Raw genomic sequence first — 22,669 nt, 5'->3', positions numbered from 1 at the left:
GACTGAGGGAGGGGGTGACAGGGTGAGGGGGTGACAGGGTGAGGGAGGGTGACAGGGTGACTGAGGGAGGGGGTGAGGGTGAATTTACAATAATATTTTCTTACCATGATTCAATGGCTGACTCTCTCCAGCCCAGGCAGTGCAGCAGGTGCAGGCAGAGTGGCCGCAGGGGAGAAACCTGGCAGAATGCACGCTCTGCGCCCCCTGCTGGCACACTCCATAATAACCTCCCTGGTGCTCAGTGATGACTCAGAACACAGGCTGGGAATCCCCTCCCTGTGCTCTGACTCACTCACTGAGCGCCTGAGCCGCGAGGGAGAGGACGACCAGCAGGAGGAACAGAGTGTGGCACCCCCCTACTGGATGGCAACCGGGGCGGACCGTCCCCCCCGCCCCCCCTTAGTACGCCACTGCCCCCATATCATCAGGGGAGGCACCATAAATGCCTGAATCACACAAGATCCTGTGAGTGCATTTCAGATTGTGCAGTTTGTAAATTGTATAACAGTATTACGCTATATTTCTTTTGTTTATTTTTATTAAGATAATCAGCCGGTTCCCTCGTTGTGTGTGTATATATATTCTTGTGGTCAAGTAGATTGCCAGCTGGGAGCGATCTGAGGGAGGCTGTGTGATGAGACCAATCTCGCCACATTGCATTGGAGGAGCCTGGTTGCCCACCTGCTGCCTTTCGACTATGGCCCCATGTTGGAACGCTTGATTTTCCCCTGCAAAGACACGAAAGCCGGGTCATTCTGTGCTTGCCCTGTTTGAGCGGTGATACCCCAGATAGCTATGCCATGGAGCCCATTCGTATAATGAAAGACTATGGGAAAGACTTTGGCTCCATGGCAATTGAACTGTATGTGTGTGATCTGAGCGCCATTCAGTAATAATGTGTGCTCAGATCTGAGCTATGTGGGGATATGTTGAATGTACCTGTTTTATGCAATGGCTGCACAGTTATATATTCTTCTGCTGTTTACGGCATTCATGTGCTTCTCCTGTTCGGTGGATTGGTGTCTACGGTAGCTGTGCATGTGTCTCTGGAAGGGAAGATCTACTAAACGGCTTTTAACCCCTTTTATGCCTGGGGGTGCCGTTACAGGCTGTATTCACAGACTTTTGATAAGTATCCTTATATATAAGTGTATTTGTATAAGGTATATTTCTTTTGGACTTTTTTTAGTGTTGCAATGCAAAGATTGCAGCACTAAGTACAATAAGGACACTGCACCCAGACCACTTCAATGAGCTGAAGTGTTCTGGGTGCCTATAGTGTCCCTTTAAGTTCTGTACAGACTAGGACAGAGCTGACACCTGGCAGCCAATCCCAGCCCTTAAATTTTAAATATAGCAATAGTTCCTAATCATATTCTCAACAGCAAATACATTCTTGAGACTTCAACTAATACTTGTTGAAGACCTTGTTCTAAAGTTCTGAATTAGAAATTGTCGTGGAAAAAAATATATATTCCTTATATTATATTGATATGTACCTACCGTACTTACAGATTAGTGAGAATATAATAACCAAGAGACACATTTAGTACACCAAAGAGTTATAACCATATAAAATACATGAATGAATGAATACTTTATTTCACAATTGAATGTAAGTACAGATAGATATTTAATGTGAAATGCGTTGTTTCTCCAGGTATTTTCCTGTCGATGAAAGAAGAGGGGTTCTCCACCAGTTCAATTTGCTAAGTAGTTCTGGATGAAGAGCGGAAAGCTTTTATGTTTTGGTTTGACACAATTTCAGCCCAACTAGACTTACTAGAATTGTACAGAGTGAGTCAAAAGTCAAGATGTTTAATGTGTGATAATGTTAAGATTAATCTAAGAAAGTATTTGGGTGGTCCTTTCATTTTGACTCATCTCGTATTTCACAAACTTTTCCTATTCAGCTGTTTTGTTTAAATGTTGATTATCAGTTGCCAAGGTGACATAAATCAGTGTTTAGTGAATAAACTGCCAACATCTTCCGTATTGGCCAATATTATTGTTATACTTTATTTATAAAGCGCCAACATGTTCCGCAGCACTCTACATGGGCAGGCATCCATAAAGTGTGTCCAGGGGTCAGGCATCGAAATTCAGTTACCCAGTTCATTTGTTTTTAAAGTAAGCATTCTGAAAATAAACAAAAAAAAAACTATAAGAAAAAATATTTTTATATCTAACCCTGAAAATGTAGAACCAAATTATAATAATTTGTTTAAAAATACATAAGGATGAAGGAGAGAGCGCAGGTAACTTGTTTTTCTTTGGTTTTTACTATATATTGGGGCTGATGTGTACTGTAGTCATTGCAGCCGCCCAGTAGTGATGGGAGTGAGCGCAGGACTTTTCTTTCTGCATTTGTATCCAAATTATAATAATGGCTATCAATTAATCACAACTTACTGATTAGTAAATAGGCCACCCCACAGTCAATATGTATTAATTGTTTTAGTTGTTTTGTGTAGTCAGTACTTTCAGATCACACTTCCACTACGTTGGTTGCTAGAACGCAGTTGTGAATTTTAACATGCAAAAGTTGCTACACTCAATTAAAAAAAATCTGAGATGCAGAGTAACAGCATTGAGTACTGAGAGACAAATTTGTTTCTCTGTAGGATAAAAACTAAAGAAAGAACAAAAGAGAAGGTTGTGATTCATTGTTTAATTGATTGGATGGAGAACAGGAAGGCAGAGTGAGAGGACATGATTTGGGACAGACAGGCTGCAGAACGAGCTTTAAGAATAACTGCAGGGAAAATCTAATAAATAAAATAGCAAAAAGTTAAGCCTTTAAATCCTAAGATCTGTTCAGCAGGTCAATCCAACAAGTATACCGAGCGGAAAAAAATACTAACTATATAGCTGTATACTTATATACGGTAACTCTAAGCAACTCTATTTGTGTGTGTATTGCTGTTGCCATATATTTGTGTAGCTGTGTGTTTCGATGTGTTGTTATGTGTGTAGGTAGGTGCCTGACTTTCTGCTTGTCTTCCGGTTTCAAGGTACGACCGCATGTGGTGTAGATGTCAGTGTGTGTGTATGCTTGTGTGCAGAACCAGGTTCACCACCGGGCAAACCAAGCAACAATTTGGGAAACTATAATTATCACAAGCTATTTTTACTAATCTCTCTAAGTTGTCCATTATTATATACTTAAATCTCTGGTACATTGGTGTGCACAAGGGGTGTACCCGGACATCCCCTAATGAACTACCAGATTGTCCTTCCTATCACCTGTTTAGGTCTCTATGGGCAAATTCCACGTGAGTTTAGGTGAGCTTGTTGTGTTTTTGAAGAAATAAATCATGCCTGTGTACACCTTGTTACTAGTGCAAAAATGTTTTTAATTTGTACCCCATTTTTTATAATTCAATCTTTTTAAGTAAGGTTTTGATTGTAATTTTCTCTGGGTGCACAGACTAATATAATATGCGGTGCATAGTTATGATTTGGTGTCTACCAAGTTTATGGCTCCAGAGATAGTTGGCCAACATGGACAGCATTGCCAGGGTTATTTTATCTGAGGTATATATGCAGCATAATTGCACTCTCAGTAATGCTGCCAGCATCTTTTTTCTACATACCCTCCAACATCGGCCCAATAGGCGGCATAAAAAGGGGGTGACATGAAGCTAATCACTGGTGCCGCCCAAAGGGTCAGTCCTGTCCAGAAAGGTCCACTTGAAGTATAGACAGGTTAGTCTAGCATCACACAGGCCATCCCACCCCCTGAAACAGCGCACTCTTTGTATATTTCATGGCCCTAAGAAGAGCATAAGCGGAGATAAAAGCAGGAAACAAAGTGGAGACAGCAGAACACTCTAATAGGGACTGTCCTACTGAATTCAGGACTGCTTCTAGTGCAAACCTTGTCAGTATAGGTCTGGCACAAGCACTCTGGGGGTGATGGAAGGAAAGGATGGTAACCTTTATAGACTGGCTGTCTGTGCTACAAAAATAACCTCAATAATTAGTAAAGTGTAATCTTAGAAATACTCTTAAAAAATAAAATTCTAAAAATGATGTTCTTTCTACGGTATAGTACAAAAAAGATACGTAAAAAAGCCAGAAACACTAGAAATGAAAACACATGTGAACGTGATCATCCTAATGTATCTGACAAATACACAGAAATAAACATAAAGTACAAATGGTGGAAGATAAAGCAAACACTTGTGTACGGCAGAAAAAAATATCTAGAAAACAACCTGTATGAATGGAGAAATCAAACGCCGGAGAAAGAATATTCAGAAAAAAATTAATCTGGAAACAAATCATATGAGATACATAACGTAATCCAGCAAACGGTGGAATACCCCCCCCCCCCCAGTATACTATTGATGTTACACTTACAAACAGATGTAGATATGGACACTCATCACCCCTCCGGGCTGCCTTGAAATCCCTCATGTGATACAGTCTGTGCACAAACTGTATCTCTTGAGGAATTTCAAGACAATCTGTACGTATTGAAGTTCCAGAGAGGACCTCACTAAATAATCCTAGGTGGTGATCATACCAGCTATGCCCTATACATTGAACAGTTTGTCCTGTTTAATTAAATAGATCTACCATATAAGAAGATTTTCTTTTTGATATACTCCAGAAGGGTAATGAGCGCTCATAACTACATCTGTTTGTGAGTGTAACGTCAATAGTATACTGGGTGAGTATCCCACTATTTGCTGGATTACGCTGGATTTCATGTGATTTGTTTCCAGATTTATTTTTTCTGGATATTTTTTCCCCAGCGTTTGATTTCTCCATTCTCCATTGATTTCTCCATTCACAGGTTGTTTTCTAGATATTTTTTTCTGCCTTAGACAAGTACAAAAAGATAGCCGGTAATATTCTCAGAGATCTAAGAAGTGGATGAGAATTGGACTATTACCTGGAGTCATTTAAATAATCCTACATTTCTTCCATAAAAATTATAAGTCATTCTGTGCTAATTTTCTGAACCTGTCGGAACGATTGCAATACTCAATTGAGCTAATACGACCAAAGATTTATAAAAGGAACACGGAAACATAATAAACCCGTAAATGTCATTCTAAGTAAATGTTGAGCTCTAATGGAAATACATTGATAATAAAAGGGTTAGTCATGTTTGCTGATGCTGAAATTCGTCTATCTACATTCAAATTTAGAACGTAACAAAGATGACATTACCATCTTTAGTCTGAGCGTGAAAGCACCATGGAGCACCTTGAATGGCAGAGTCAAAGCAGCACCCTTTATTATCACATTCAGCTGCAGTGATTCCAGGAAACCCGCAGTTTACTCTCGCCGAAGCAGAAACTTCACACTGAGTGCCGGCTGTAAAATAGATTCACACACAGTTATAGAGTTCGAATGTCTGTGCACAACTACAAAATCAGTAGAGTAAATGCTGCAAATTAACTCCATCATCACCAACAGTGTATGCACACATTTTGAATTTTTTTTGCATTCTAATAAAATCCAAAACAAAATGTAACTTGTAACACTATGATTAAATTCCCTTTTCGGCAGTGCTGTTTTCATCTGCAGAGAATCAAACTCTCTGCAAAGATCCTCTGACTCTCTGCAGAGAGACTGTAAACAGCAGTCCCCTTTCTTTCCCCAATATCTTGCATCCAAAAAGGAGAAAGGAAAGATAACGCTTGGCACAATGAACACTTGGCAGCCTTCAACAGAACTTCATTTCAACATAATTTTGTTATCAACAGAGATGAACTACTAGGGACACTGAAACATTTCTTGTTTAGAATAGGCAAGCAATATTCAGTTCTCTTTCAAACATAGTGATAGAATTATGGAAGAATATAGTACGTCAGAAGTCACATTGCAAAGATGTGGCCACTGCTAGGGGATTTTGAAAAAATAATGGGTGCTTCATGTTAAAGGGACAATCTATTGCCCAAATAAAAAATAAAATCATGTATGCATTTAAGTATGCATTGTTTTCCATGGGTTATATCTAAAATCCGATTTTGTTTTATAAATTGCAGTTCTCTTTTTCTGCAGCCTTTGCAAGCCCTCCCTTTCTAACCCCGCCCAGACTTTATGCGGCTGTCCAATCACAGACTTCCCAATGCAGCTCAATAAGAAGTTTTTGCAAGGCAGGTGCTTTGGGCAATTGCCTTTTTCTTGTGCTAACTGAGCTAACTAAACCAGGAAGTAACATGACATTGATGCTGTAACACTCTTCACTCTTAAAGTGTCCCTTTATTTGTTTACCATTACCAATTTTTTACCATTGTCTCCTACAGAAGATGGACAGAGTATAAGCAGTTAAGTGTCTTAGGGTATAAAACTGGTGAATCAATATTTATTTTGGGGCATTTTTTTCCTGATGGGGTATTCTTTAAAAATCTTCACAATCTGTCAAATGCAGAAGCCGACATGACTTTTAAATGCTTGCTTATCACAATTGGAACTCACACAGGCAAATATCAACAATTGTGTGGATTCCTCAAATTTTACCTTTTCGCATCTCATTGTAATAACTAAAATCCAAACTTATGTAATTGGCATTAGATCAATAAACCTAGCTTAGGGCAGAGATCTAACCATGTTCTCGACTTTCCCTTTTATTTGAAGGGTACATTTTCTAAAGCTATCTTAAATATCAAATGGTTAGTTCTTTAACCCCTTAAGGATCAAACTTCTGGAATAAAAGGGAATCATGACATGTCTCACACGTCATGTTTCCTTAAGGGGTTAAGCTATCACAAACATGGTCAAAGTAACTTCTAGAAATGGAGGTAGATATCCTTCAAATCCATCTGAAATGATTCAGGGCTTTACAGAACACATTAGGGAATCCCAGCTGGTTGTTTATTAATATTGGTAGCCTGTATAATGTTGGTTAGCCAGCATTTCACGTATTTAAGTGAATAACCCTTGGCATGGCTGCTCTAAAAGTGTCCAAAACAGTTTTCATGTATCCATCTCTCTGTTTGGGTTCCTCTCCTTCTCATTTTGCATTTATTTCAGGCTTCTTGTCCTCTTCAAATATTGCTGTCTTTCTTTCTTTTCTAATTTAGGACGAAACATTTTTTAAAGCCTAATGTCATCTCTATATAAGTTCCTTCTCATGTCCCATCATTTGTCCTTCTAGCTCACTTTCAAACCAGTTGCATGTTTAACAATCCTCTTCTCTCTTACCTAGTTCCTGTGAGATCTATCAGAATATGCACTCTCCCCATCAGTCTTTAAGTCCCACAGCTAAAGTCAGGAAAAAAAATTATCATCCATACGAGTCCCCTTCTTCCCTCCATGCAATTCCCTTTCTCTATTTCAATTCTCTCTGTCCAATCGCCTTCAAATTACTCCTCTGTAACTCCTTCCTCTTCCATCAAAACTGAATGCACTTTTCATGTCCTATGCCTTACCTTACCTCGTTTGGTTATGCTTACTTGTACCCGTTCTGTTACAAAAGTTCTTTCTTGATGTGTGTCCAAAGCAACATTAACTACAAAAGGTTCTCTTAGAAGGTGCTGTAGCACATCAAGCACTCTATCATAGAACATTTACTCGGAATTTCTGGAACTGTGGTTACTCAACAGGTAAATGTTTAGTACCAAGCTGTCAGACATATTATGTCGGAAAATATGGAAGTCACGTATCACCCAGTCTGCAGTCAAGGCTCTCCTCCATACAGTGCTTTCTATAGAATGATAGAATATAAAATAAAAGAATATAAAAATGACAAATAAATGAACACTTACTTAATGCCACAACAGAGTGACCTGCTATTAGCATAATAGCCAACACGCAAAACAGCCGTGAATCCATTTGAATTCTGTTGCTCTTATAATGTAGCAGATACCTGGAATGACTGGAAAGTGTAAGTCCTTCGAGGGGTTTATTTTTATATGGTTCAGTTTATTTACAGAATACCTCCAAAAAGGTTTACTCAGGGAGAGGCCCAGAACAGTCTTCCATCACCCCACCCCAGAGCTCTAAATGATTAATTATACTTTAAATTTAGATAAGAAACTGTAGTTAATTTGTTTCCTGTGATAAATGTGGCATAATGAATGACAGGTATATAATGTATGAAGTATAAAGTAAGCTATAAGGTATGTGTGTCTCAGAAAAGCAGGATTGGATTATCGCAGAGGTTGATGGACTTGGCAGTTGCTTATGTCCTGTAATGAGCTAAATCCAATTCAGGTAGTGCTGAGTGACACCAGCTAATAGGAAGGTTAGGAGAACTAGAGATTGCAAGGGAGGATGAGATCCATGGTATCTCTAGAATATTGAACATCAACATCTGAAAAAAGGGATTTAGGGGGAATTATTTCTGATGACTTAAAGGTAGGGAGACAATGTAATAGAGCAGCAGGAAATGCTAGAAGATTGCTTGGTTGTATGGGGAGAGGTATTAGCACTATAAAGAGGGTGCTCATGTGCTCATGCCATTGTACAGAACATTGGTGAGACCTCAGTTGGAGTTTTGTATGCATATGCAGTACTAGAGACCGTATCTTCAGAAGGATATTGATACTTCAGAGTTCAGAGAAGGGCTACTAAACTGGTTCATGAATTGCAGGATAAAACTTACAAGGAAAATTTAAAGGACAACTATAGGCACCCAGACCACTTCAGCTCAATTAAGTCGTCTGGGTGCCAGGTCCTCCTAGTTTTAACCCGTTTTCCTAGTTTTAACTAGTTTTAACCAGAGAAACTACTTTATTTACATTGAGGGTTAAACCAGCCTCTAGTGACTGTCTCCCTGACAACCACTGGAGGCCGCTTCTGCAATCCTCAATGCGAAAATCGCTGTGGACACACTGGACGTCCATAAGAAATGCGCATGCGCATTCAGAGCTGATGTCGGCAGGCAGAGGAGAGGTCACCAGCACCGAGGGAGCCTGGTGCTGGATTAAGGTAAGTGGCTGAAGGGGTTTTAACCCCTTCAGCCCAGCGGGAGAGGGGCCCTGAGGGAGAGGAGAACCTAATAACCATATAGTGCCAGGAAAAGCACTATAGTGCTCCTTTAACCCCCCTAAGACCGCAGCCAAATGTACAAGTTGTGATCCAAAAAAAACGTAAACAAAATCTGGCATTTGCGCTATATGTCTGTCCAACCGTAATTCACCTCTTTCATATTAAATGCACCCACACTTATTATATATCATTTTATCCAGGGGAAACAGGGCTTTCGTTTAACATCAAATATTTAGGTATGGAACATAATGTAATATGAAAAAAATATATAAAAAAATGGGAGAAAATAAGAATTTTTTAATTGTTTTAGTTCTACGTGACATTTTAACTGTGAATGTCAAAATACTGTTTGCTTTTACTGCAATACAATACACATATTTGTATTCAGCGATGTCTCACGTGTAAAACAGTACCCCCTATGTACAGGTTTTATGGTGTTTTGGGAAGTTACAGGGTCAAATATAGCGTGTTACATATTTCAGTTTTTTCACATTGAAATTCGCCAGATTGGTTACGTTGCCTTTGAGACCATATGGTAGCCCAGGAATAAGAATTACCCCCATGATGGCATACCATTTGCAAAAGTAGACAACCTAAGGTATTGCAAATGGAGTATGTCCAGTCTTTTTTAGTAGCCACTTGGTCACAAACACTGGCCAAAGTTAGTGTTAATATTTGAAAACGCAAATTTTGGCCAGTGTTTGTGACTAAGTGGCTACTGAAAAAAACTGAACATACCCTATTTGCAATACCCTGGGTTGTCTACTATTGCAAATGGTATGCCATCATGGGGGTAATTTTCATTCCTGGGCTACCATACGGTCTCAAAGGCAACCTGGCGAATTTTAATGTGAAAAAACTGAAACGCAAACCTTATATTTGACTCTGTAACTTTTGAAAACACCATAAAACCTGTACATGAGTGGTACTGTTATACTCAGGAGACTTCGCTGAACACAAATATTAGTGTTTCAAAACAGTAAAACGTATCACAACAATTATATCGTCAGTGTAAGTGCCATTTGTGTGTGAAAAATGCATAAATGTCACTGTCACTGACGATATCGTCATTGTAATATATTTTACTGTTTTGAAACACTAATATTTGTGTTCAGCGAAGTCCTCTGAGTAAAACAGTACCCCCCATGTACAGGTTTTATGGTGTCTTGGAAAGTTACAGGGTTAAATATAGTGCTAGAAAATTTAATTCCCTGAACTTTCGGCCTGGGTTGTCAGGCAGGTCCTGCAAATTGTAATTAATTAAATTACCTAATTATGTAAAATTATTACATAAATATATACGTAGAATTATATTATATATATATATATATATATATATTTTTTTTTTTTTTTTTTTTTATTATTTTTTTTATATATAGGTATAGATATAGTGATATATACGTATATACTTATGTATATAGATATATATATTATTTCGTTCTACATGTGTCACGATTCCGGGAACCCAACACGCTAACAGACACACACACACACAGAAAAGGTGCCGTACCGGACCTTAGAGTGGCCGGGCTAAGCACACACAGAATAGTCAGGAGACAAGCCGAGTCAGGGGAACCAGAAAACAGGATAACGATAAACAAGCCAAGGTCAAAGGGTAGGAGAAAGTCACAAAGTCAGTTTAACAAGCCAGAGAGTACGTAACCAGAAATCACAAGTTCAGAATCAATACCATACAGCAAAGACCACAACAGGGCAGGGAGGAACAGGAAAGGTGAGTATAAATACCCTAGGTTAAATTCTGATTGGATAACTTCCAATCAGAATTAACAATCACACGTGGGAGATATCTAAGCCTCCCACTGTGATTGTGGTACTGTTGCTTTAACGCCGGGTCACTCACGTGACCCCGGCATTTGCATAAATCAACGACCTTCCAGCGTGCAGCGTTATACATGCTGCCGCTGGGAGGCGTGACGGATGCGAGCGGCGAGCGACGGAGAGGAGACGCCGCTCGCCGACAGGTAGGAGGAGGGGAGACCGCAGGCGGCGATGGACTGAGGGTGAGTGCTGCGAGTTGCGAGCAGCCTCCCCTACTAGCCGCCCGCGGACCCCTGACATAGCCCCCCCCTCGAGGACCGCCCAACGGGCGGGAAGCTGAAGGCTTCAAAGGAAACCGCGCACGAAAGGAGCGGACCAAAATGGGCGCGTTCACGTCAGAGGCAGAAACCCAGGACCGCTCCTCAGGGCCGTATCCCTTCCAGTCAACCAGATACTGCAAGCGACCCAGAGAAAAACGAGAATCAAGCAGGGCTGCCACGTCGTACACGTCACTAGAGGCTGCGCGGAGGGAATCCGGACGCCTGAGAGGACCAGAGAATCGATTACAGAGCAGGGGGTTCAAAAGGGAGGTGTGAAAGGTGTGCGAATTTCATCGAGGGGACCCTGAGGCGGAGATTCTTAGAGGACAACCAAACCCTATCACCCGGAACATAAGAAGGAGCAGCACCTCTACGGCGATCAGCAAATCTCTTCTGAGCAACAGCCACTCGAGAAAGAGTAGCATGGACCTGATCCCACATCTTCCGTAAGGAGGTTAGGTGCTCGTCCAAAGCGGGTATTCCCTTGTCGGAGAATACGCTGGGAAGGACAGAGGGTTGGAACCCATAAGCAACCAAAAAAGGACTTAAGCCAGTGGACGAATGAGTCACAGTGTTTCTGGCGAATTCAGCCCAGGGAAGGAGGTGAGACCAGTTGTCCTAGTGTGCATTCGTGAAGCAGCGTAAATACAACTCCACAGATTGATTTGCCCGTTCGGCAGCTCCATTGGATTGTGGATGATAGGAGGAGGTAAATGACAAGGAAATCCCCATCTCAGCACAAAAGCCCCTCCAAAACCGAGAGACAAACTGAGGACCCCTGTTGGATACGATATCCTGTGGTATACCATGCAAGCGGAAAACCTCATTGGCAAACACCCGAGCCAACTGAACCGCAGAATGTAGTTTTTTGAGTGGAATAAAGTGTGCCATCTTAGAGAACCTATCAGTCACAGTCAAAATTACTGTCATTCCATCGGATGAAGGAAGATCAACAATAAAGTCCATGGATAGGTGGGTCCATGGTTTTTTGGGTACGGACAGAGGCATCAGGAGACCCGGGGGTTTAACAGTAGGGGACTTACACTGTGCACAAACACGACAAGCCTGCACATAATCCACTACGTCTTGCTTAAGTGAAGGCCAACAGAATTGTTGAAGGATACCCTTGTATGTTTTGGTAACCCCTGGGTGACCAGCCGTTTTGGCGGTGTGAAATAAAACTAACAATTTCTTTCTATCTCTCTTTCTTTCACGTATAATCTATCAACAGGTGTCTCAGAGGGTGCTTGGGTTTGGTATGCCTTGATACCATCCAGGAAAAGGGACGAAATAACCAAACGGGTAGCGGCTATTATCTTAGACGTGGGTACAATGGGTTCAGGAGCGGGGGCAATAGACTCCAAAGGTTCGTATTGTCGGGAGATAGCATCAGCCTTGACATTACGGTACCCAGGCCTATATGTGATAATGAACTGAAAGCGTGAAAGAAATAAGGACCATCTGGCTTGACGAGAGGACAATCTTTTAGCATCAGCTATATAGGAGAGATTCTTATGATCAGTTATAACCAGGATTTCGTGTCTGGCTCCTTCTAATAAGTATCTCCACTCTTTAAAAGCCATCACAATAGCTAATAGTTCCCTGTTCCCGACGTCGTAATTTTTCTCCGAATCAGATAATTTTTTAGAAAAGTAACAACAGGGATGGAGGGGTTCGTTATAGGATAGTCTTTGTGATAATACAGCTCCCACACCTGATTCTGAAGCGTCTACTTCCATTACAAAGGGAAGGATCGGGATGGTGTAGCACAGGGGTAGTGGCAAATGCCTTTTTGAGAGTCTCAAAGGCTTTAATGGCTTCAGGAGTCCAAACCCTGGGGTGCAAACCCGTTTTAGTCAGTTTAGTGATAGGAGAAATTACTGATGAAAAGTTTTTAATAAACCTGCGATAATAATTGGCAAAGCCTATAAATCGCTGTATTGTTTTAAGGCCTTGAGGAAGAGGCCAAGACAACATGGCTTCTAATTTTGAAGGATCCATGCTGAACCCCTGTTCAGAAATGATGTACCCTAGGTATTGTACTGATTTTTGGTTGAATAAACATTTCTCCAATTTACAATAAAGACCATTTTGTAGCAATCTCTTAAGTACCTTCCTCACATGGGCATGATGAGACTCCAGATCAGGAGAAAACACAAGTATATAATCGAGATAGACCACGGCACAGACATGTAGTAAATCTCTAAGGACATCATTTATGAGGTCCTGAAAGACAGCAGGAGCATTACACAGTCCGAAAGGCATAACTAGATACTCGTAATGCCCACTGCGTGTATTGAACGCTGTCTTCCATTCATCGTTTTCTTTTATACGAACCAAGTTATAAGCCCCCCTGAGGTCTAGTTTGGTAAAAAATCTAGAACCTTTGACACGGTCAAACAACTCAGTAATGAGAGGGATAGGATAAGCATTTTTAACTGTTATGTTATTCAGGCCTCTATAGTCTATACATGGCCTTAAATCGCCCTCTTTCTTGGCAACAAAAAAGAAACCAGCACCAGCCGGAGAGGAGGACCTTCTGATAAAACCTTTACGTAAGGATTCCTGTATGTACTCCTCCATGACCTGGTTTTCTTTCTCAGAAAGCGGGTAGACCTTGCCCCTAGGAGGCATCGTTCCAGGTAACAAGTTTATGGCACAATCATAATCCCAATGTGGGGGTAGTCTATCAGCTTCCCTTTTTTCAAAGACCAATGCGAGGTCTGCATAGACAGGGGGGACAGAAACAGAAAGTGGTTTAGCTGTAGGCACATTGAGTAAACAAACGGGATGTAAACGGACCATACAGTCTTGTTGATAGGATTCCCCCCAGGAGAGTATATCCAAACAACCCCAATCAAGTACTGGGTTATGCTTAACTAACCAGGGGAAGCCCAGTATGATGGAAGCTGTAGGGGAGTCAATTATTTGGAAGGTTATCCATTCTTTGTGTAAGGCACCCACGGCCATAACCATTTCTTGGGTCTCATGGGTCACCAGGGGTTTCTCAAGTGGTCTACCATCTATGGCCTCAATGGCCAAGGGTGTGGCCTTTTGGATCAGATTCAAGGCTGCGGTTTTAGCAAAGTTCTCATCGATAAAGTTATCTGCAGCCCCTGAATCGATCAAGGCTTTAGTTGTAATCGTGGTTTGATTGACCAAAAGAGTAACCGTAATGAATGGTCTGGAGATGGACACATGAGGGGAAAAAACCATAACACCCGAGGCCGACCCCTCTCTAGGCTTTAGGTGCTGTAGTTTCCCTGCAAACTAGGACAGTTACTTCGGAGATGCCCCCTCTTACCACAATAAAGGCACAAGCCCTCCCTTCTGCGGTATGTTCTTTCAGCTTCAGATAAGCCTACAGCACCTAATTGCATGGGTTCGGGAGGTGGTTGAGTAGGGGGAGGTAACGCTAGTAGTGCAGTACTGGGTAAAGCAGGTAACCCCTGTGTATTCATTCTTCTTTGACTACGCCTCTCTCTTATACGGTTGTCAATTAGAATGATATAATCTATTAGATCATCCAGAAGAATAGGCAATTCCCTGGATGCTATTTCGTCTAATATGTAAGCGGCCAAACCCTCCTGAAAAGCTGTTACGAGAGAGTCGTTATTCCAAACCACTTCAGCTGCCAGAGTGCGGAATTCAATGGTATAATCCGCTACTGATCTACTGCCCTGTCGGATCCTAAGCAGAGCTTTGCCAGCAGAAGCAACCCGGCCAGGCTGATCAAACGTACGTTTGAAAGCTGTTAGAAAGTCTGCAAAGGACATTGGGGACGTGTTCTCCCACATGGGGTTGGCCCATGCTAGAGCTTTTCCTGACAAATGGTTGATCAGAAAAGCAATTTTGGCTCTGTCAGTGGGGTATGAGCGCGGATTCATCACCAAATGAATATCAATTTGGTTGAGGAAACCACGGCACGATGCTGGATCACCGCTATAGCGCTGAGGTGGCGTCATGTGAACCACGTGAGCAGGAGCGGTTACCGGATCAGGACTGGGTTCTGGCCCAGCAGCAACAACTTCTTGAACGGCAGGTTGCAAGTGGGCAGTACGAGCCAGTATGGTTTGTAAAGCCTGGGCAAACTGATCCATACGATGGTCTAAACCATCCATTCTAGCCTCCTGATTAACTAGGAGCTGTGGAATGTCAGCAGGTTCCATAATGGCCCTGTTGTAATGTCACGATTCCGGGAACCCAACACGCTAACAGACACACACACACAGAAAAGGTGCCGTACCGGACCTTAGAGTGGCCGGGCTAAGCACACACAGAATAGTCAGGAGACAAGCCGAGTCAGGGGAACCAGAAAACAGGATAACGATAAACAAGCCGAGGTCAAAGGGTAGGAGAAAGTCACAAAGTCAGTTTAACAAGCCAGAGAGTACGTAACCAGAAATCACAAGTTCAGAATCAATACCATACAGCAAAGACCACAACAGGGCAGGGAGGAACAGGAAAGGTGAGTATAAATACCCTAGGTTAAATTCTGATTGGATAACTTCCAATCAGAATTAAAGGACCACTCTAGGCACCCAGACCACTTCAGCTTAATGAAGTGGTCTGGGTGCCAGGTCCAGCTAGGGTTAACTAATTGTTTTATAAACATAGCAGTTTCAGAGAAACTGCTATGTTTATCAATTAGTTAAGCCTTCCCCCTAATCCTCTAGTGGCTGTCTCACTGACAGCCGCTAGAGGCGCTTGCGTGATTCTCACTGTGAAAATCACAGTGAGAGCACGCAAGCGTCCATAGGAAAGCATTATGAATGCTTTCCTATGTGACCGGCTGAATGCGCGCGCAGCTCTTGCCGCGCGTGCGCATTCAGCCGACGGGGAGGAACGGAGGCGGAGAGGAGGAGGAGAGCTCCCCGCCCAGCGCTGGAAAAAGGTAAGTTTTTACCCCTTTCCCCTTTCCAGAGCCGGGCGGGAGTGGGTCCCTGAGGGTGGGGGCACCCTCAGGGCACTCTAGTGCCAGGAAAACGAGTATGCTTTCCTGGCACTAGAGTGGTCCTTTAACAATCACAAGTGGGAGATATCTAAGCCTCCCACTGTGATTGTGGTACTGTTGCTTTAACGCCGGGTCACTCATGTGACCCCGGCGTTTGCATAAATCAACGACCTTCCAGCGTGCAGCGTTATACATGCTGCCGCTGGGAGGCGTGACGGATGCGAGCGGCGAGCGGCGGAGAGGAGACGCCGCTCGCCGACAGGTAGGAGGAGGGGAGACCCCTGACAACATGTATTTTGATATCAATATATATATATTAATTTTAAAATACAGTTAGAACGAAATTACGCATGTTTATATATTTTTTATCTATTTATTTTTTATTATTTTTTTAATTTTATTTTTCAACATATTTATATATTTATTTATTTTTTATTATATATAAATATATATATATAATGAAAATTATATATATATATTTAATCAATATCATTGTACGTGTATTTTAATATTAATATATATATAATTATGTATATATTAATATTAAAATACACGTAGACAGTGTATGTATATTTATGTGTATATGTGTATATATATACTTAGATCATATATATAATAAAATACATATGATCTAAGTATATATAATCTTATTTTTACACTGTTTTAACTTATTTTATTTTATTTGCAGGCAGCAGGGGGAGTACCTGTCATTACAGGCACTCCCCCTGCTGGCATTGACATGGACGGCTATGTCGTCCATGTGATTGCGGGGTCCTCGCAAGGACCTCGCGATCACATGGCCCTGGGGGGTCGAAGAGGACAGAGGGGGACTCCCTGGGCTCCCAGGTAAGTCCCCCATACCGCGATTGCCGGCGTGGGATCGCTGGCGACCGGGTAAGTACAAAAGACCGCAGGGCGTTCTATGCCGCCCTGCGGCGTTTAGAGCCACCAAAATAAGGACGGCATAGAACGCCCTGCGGTCTTAAGGGGTTAAAGGATCTTAACATGTATAGCTCGGAGGAAAGATGAGACAGGGGGATATAATAGAAACATTTAAATACATTAAGGGAATCAACACAGTAAATGAGGAGACTATATTAAAACGAAGAAAAAACACAAGAGGACATAGTATCTAATTAGAGAGGCAAAGGTTTAAAACTAATATCAGGAAGTATTACTTTACTGAGAGGGTAGTGGATGCATGGAATAGCCTTCCAGCTGAAGTGGTAGAGGTTAACACAGTAAAGGAGTTTAAGCATGCGTGGGATAGGCATAAGGCTATCCTAACTATAAGATAAGGCCAGGGACTAATGAAAGTATTTAGAAAATTGGGCAGACTAGATGGGCCGAATGGTTCTTATGTGCCGCCACATTCTGTGTTTCTATGTTCTATGTTTCTGCTCATTAAAGCTATATGGCAACAAATACAATAGGCAGAGCTAGAAGACTTTACTAGAATTGGAACTCTGTAAATTAATTAAAATACTAAAGACACACAATACCTTTCATCATGCAATGCTGTTTTATTTTACATTTATTCTAAAGAAGTAACAAATGATATTACAATCCACTTATATTCCCCACTACAGCCACTATCTCTCCACTACAGCACCTACATTCTTTTCTCCCCATCCACAGCCGCTCAACACACAAGCAGCAACCCCTGTCTCCCCAACATACACACATCAGTCCCTGTCACCCCAAAATAGCTCTACAGCCCATATTTTCTGCATACATACACTAGAGACCTGGCCCCCCATACATTCTCTACAACCCCAATTTTCTGGCACACACATTTTATGCTATATTTTTTGAAGGAATTTTAAAAGACACGGTTACCAAGCAATTCCTGAACTAGTTGACCTTGTTTTGGGTCTATTTTGGAAGTATTCAGGAGCTGTTTGGACATTGGAGGAAAATAATTCCAAAGACCAGATTGTTATGACTGTATAGACCTTCAGGGGTTAAATATCGTTGCAGGTTTTAGATCACACTGACTGTGGGTAAGCACTGGTATCGTTCTTTCTCTCGTTCTCAATGTGGCATGTCCCTAATAATGTGGCACCACACACTGGTACTTTCATGTACTACACTCATAAGCACTGTGTTCAATGTAAGAGATTAAATTGTTATTACTATAACTCATTTAACCCAGCACATTTAACCTACATATTATGTTGTTGCATGAATATGTTGTACTGTATGTTTTATTTTCAGTAGATCTGACACGCAACCGTGATCTCATAAGAGATGGTGGGAGCGCGATCTTAAGCCCACCCTGCCGCACGCCTTGCCGTCAGAGTCAGCCCTAGCTTTACTATGAATTTGGAAAGCTGGTTAAAGCAGTGAACTCTTCAGAGAAAAATTATTACTACTTTTACCTGTTCGACACTTATAGAAACTGAGAAAGACGATACAACTAACAATCCAGAAAACATGCCCGAAATAGTTGTATCTACTGTTCCTCAAATAGCAGAGACAAGTGACAAGTAAAAAAAAAAAAGAGAAAAGCACACAATGCCAGCCAATCATCTTCTCAAATAAAGAAAATAAAATATGATGATAGCTACTTGTCATTTGGATTCACAGGTGCCAGAAATGAAAATATACCTCAAGCACAATGCTTAGTTTACAAGAAAATATTGCCTAACAGTTCATTAGCACCTGCTAAATTATGTCGTCATTTTGAACAAAACCACGCAGAGTACAAAGATGAAGACATTGCCTTTTTTAAGCGAAAGCTTCAGGAGTATCATACGACTAAACAGTTTATCAGCAAAATATTTGAAAATAGTAATAAAAAAGCCACTTAATAAAAGGTTTGTGCTGCGGCGCAAATTTTTTGGAGGGGATACCACAAAGTTGGTATACTATGTCAAAGTGTTTCATGGGAAACATTAATTGGGAACCTCTGCCCTAGACCAGGGGTGGGGAACCTTCGGCTCTCCAGATGTTTTGGACTACACCTCCCATGATGCTTTGCCAGCATTATGTGTGTAAGAGCATTATGGGGGATGTAGTCCACAACATCTGGAGAGCCGAAGGTTGCCTATCCCTGCCCTAGACAGTTGACTGTTGTTAACTTACTGTAAAGGTTTACCACAACTGTTTTTATCTTCTGCTTTGTAAATTGAACTTTTATCACAAACAGGAGTCTCTTGCAGGGTCTAGAAATCTATTTACAGAGTAGGGGATAAGACATTCTGAATTTAAACAGACTGTGTAATACAGGAAGTGTATACATTAGATGACTCTTTACAGGAAGTGTTTATGAAAGCTGTGTAAGTCACATACAGGAAGGTTTGGCTAAGGCTGCATAAGTAAAGTGATTTAAATGGCAGATAATTGAGCAGTGAGACTGCATGGGCATGAGGTACACCCTGAAACTGGTTCATGAAGTTAAAGTTGCTTTGATGCCTATAGTGTCCCTTTAATGTGGGTCAGCATTTATATTTACTTGACAGTTTGTATAGTAGCATTATAGTATTATAGCAGTTTGTGTTCAAATTAGTCACTCCCAAAACAAGGATATTATTTATTAGTATTTTTATTTAATGCATTATTTGTGTGAAATCCCAGTCTGTCCTGCTATTGAAATATGTGAGTCTGTTTAAAATGAGAAATAGCATAATTACTGCCCAAATTAAAAAAAATAAAAAATAAAATAACTGTTTAGTAGATATACCTTCAAAGCAAATATGCATTTAATTGTACATATTTTTTTTATTTGGGATATACCGTATCTAGACACAGTTGAAAAAGCTGCAGATATCGTGTCTGCAGCCTTTGCAATCCCTCCCCTTCTTCCCCAGCCCAGACTTTCAGTGACTGTCCAATCACAGACTTCTCAATTTTTTTGGCAGGTTACCACGAAGTTGGTATACTATGTCAAAGTGTTTCCCGGAAAAAAATTTTGTTGGGAACCTCTGCCCTAGACAGTTGACAAAGAGAAGTGTTTGCAAGGCAAGTGCTCTGGGCAATTGCCTTTTTCTGAGTTTAGCTACACTGTTACAGGAAGCTATATGATTTATAAATGTGCCAATTCTATTAAAATGTACACTTTTTATAAAATGGAAAAAGAGGACACACTATTAACACATAAAGCATTTCAGCAAGTTGGAGTGTGTTAGGGATCTGGAGTGTGTCTTTAAGGTTGAACCGGACATTCTCTGATCCTTTAGTAAAAAGCCATTCTAGACCCTTAAATAAAAAAAACAATGAGACGTTCTATATCCATTTGCATGTTTTTATTACTTTGTACACGTGCCTGGCTGTTACATATTAACTAATAGAGAGTATTTTAATGGGATGTCTGATCAGGATAAAGGGGGAATGTAGATCTTTATTGGACTTAATGGTTTTCTCTTCGTTGTTATTTTGCTTTGTTCCACTGGCAGAGACCGTTTTTTTCAAATTCCATTTATAAGAGGCATTCTAAGGAGAGAAGAGAGGCAGTGACACAAGAATATTAATTTTGCATACACCTTAATATATGTTTAACACTAGGCAAACTCATTGGCCTTCAATTAGACTGTTAGCTCCATGGGATAAATGTGTGCCCTTATCTATATTAATGCCAGTGCTGTGAGCAAGGCTTTCACATGTAGGGTAACCAGAATTCAATTAAAGGAGGCATGTATAACAAATACATCATTAAAGCAGCCCTGCTGTATGAATTTATTAGCGTTTTTGTAACAGCGGAAATCTGGCCAGCCTATTCATTTTGATAGAAATAACACTGTGGGTTATCCAATGAAAAATTTGAAATGCTGGTTAAAAAAACAAACAAAAAAAAACTAAACATTTAGTCCAAGTGCTGGCATAGATAACTTGCTGTTTAGGATACTGGTTTCTCTCTGTTACATTCAGGTCATCAATACCTGCTAATTATCTTTTATCTGGAAAAGAACGCTTTATGGGAGCTGTTAAGTAAGTAAATAAATAGTTGCCTTTAGAAGAATAAAAAATATGTAAATTAGCTGTCATGGCTAACCTAGCTTTAATTTAAAAGTAATTAAGAATTACCGTCATCTGGCCGAGCATAGAAGCACCAGATAGCGTTGGGCTCACTGTTGTCATAGCAGCAGCCCTTGTCGTAGCATTTGTCTGCGCTAATTCCAGGGGGCCCACAGTTCACTCTTGCTACGGGTTGCACGTTGCACTGGGCCTGAGCTAAATCAAAATGAAGGAGACAATATTGAAGAGAATCCAGACAATTTTGACAAATCAAGATTGAAATTGCAGAATGACTGATATAGTAAAGAAGTGCAGTCCCCTAATTTATCTAGTAACAAAAAAAAATTATTCTGCAGAAATCTGACATTAAAAATAAATAAAATGAAATAAAATAAATCGTTATGGACCACTGCATATACTTGGGTTCCATGAGCAGTAAGTCCCATTCTGGTGATCTGTGTTATCAAACCTGCAATACCATTTATGGAAACCAGATACAGTTGCAAACCAGTTAGTGCTGCTAATCTCTACAATAGGTAAGTGGAAACCTCCACGCCAGCCAATAGGATTCACTTATCCACTAGATAAATACAGCTCAGTTGTTTAGCTTATTTCTATGTGTGGGAAGACTTCACTCAACCCCCTATTCCATCTATGACTGACATTTATAATATGTTGTTCTTAAATATGGATTAAGAAAAAATATATATATATCAGGTATGCATTTTTAAGGTCCATGATTTCTATGTTGTATGTGTTTCCCTAGATTTTTACAGCAGACAGTTAAACTACTCTTCTCTTGGTAGTTTACCATCCCTGCCGGGAGGAATTGTGAAATTTGTTGTGTTTTAACTTGAATAAGAATAATCCATTTTATGCACAGGTGAGCCAGTCACAGGTTGCACATTTTGGCTGATTTACTCATTTTGCAAGCATCTCGGTCAAGTTATAGTATCCTGTAAAAGGACTAGACCAGACTAGGATATATATATATCTAAACACGAATGATTAACCGTGGATTCGATGGAATCTAGGAGCACCATAAGCACTGCAGTTCCTGTAGTGAATATAATATAATGCACATGGCTATGGGTACTGCCCATTCATTGAAGTTGAACAAGCTTTGAAACACATTATCAGTACCCAAAGCCTGCTAACTTCCTCATTATTCTGCCAAAATATGTGTACATTTAGCAAGTGTCAATTCAGCAGTAACAAATGGATGTGGGAATTTAATATGGCTGTAACTTGCTTACCCATCCATATGTTTGGCTGATTAATGAGGGATGAACTTTGGCTTCTGAGAATCCTCGTTTTGCGTACTCCTATACTCTATACTATAGAGCAGGCATAGGCAACCTTCGGCACTGCAGATGTTTTGCACTACATCTCCCATGATGCTTTGCCAGCATTATGGGTGTAAGAGCATTATGGGGGATGTAGTCCACAACATATGGAGTGCCGAAGGTTGCCTGCCATAGAGTATACTATATACTATACGTACTCTATAACCATTGACAAAAACCCGAGAGACCGCAAGTATATAACTTCAATAAACATTAGTGGTTGGGGTGCTAAGGTGAAGTATAACTATCTTGTATGCACTTAAATGATGCCAAGAGAGAACTGAACAGAAGTCAGATATCAAACAACAATAAACTATTTCTAAATGTAAAAAGTGGGTGATCTGTATCTTAGTCTGATATCT

At 40.7% G+C, this 22,669-nt stretch overlaps 1 protein-coding gene across 1 annotated transcript; it reads right to left on the bottom strand.

The window, feature by feature from the left end:
- Positions 1-1,581: 1,581 nt before the first annotated feature.
- On the bottom strand, positions 1,582-7,833 carry LOC134602226 (putative gastrointestinal growth factor xP1). Its single transcript, XM_063446920.1, has 3 exons — positions 7,728-7,833; positions 5,185-5,331; positions 1,582-2,139 (listed from the first exon to the last, which is right to left on the bottom strand). The coding sequence occupies exons 1-3, from the start codon at positions 7,792-7,794 to the stop codon at positions 2,126-2,128; spliced, it is 228 nt and encodes a 75-aa protein (XP_063302990.1). The 5' UTR covers positions 7,795-7,833; the 3' UTR covers positions 1,582-2,125.
- Between the last annotated feature and the right edge of the window lie 14,836 nt (positions 7,834-22,669).

Source organism: Pelobates fuscus, chromosome 1 (genome assembly GCF_036172605.1).
Source record: "Pelobates fuscus isolate aPelFus1 chromosome 1, aPelFus1.pri, whole genome shotgun sequence".
NCBI classification, from domain to species: Eukaryota; Metazoa; Chordata; class Amphibia; order Anura; family Pelobatidae; genus Pelobates; species Pelobates fuscus.
Note: the sequence above shows the minus strand (reverse complement) of the source record. Positions and strands in the feature narration are given on the sequence as shown.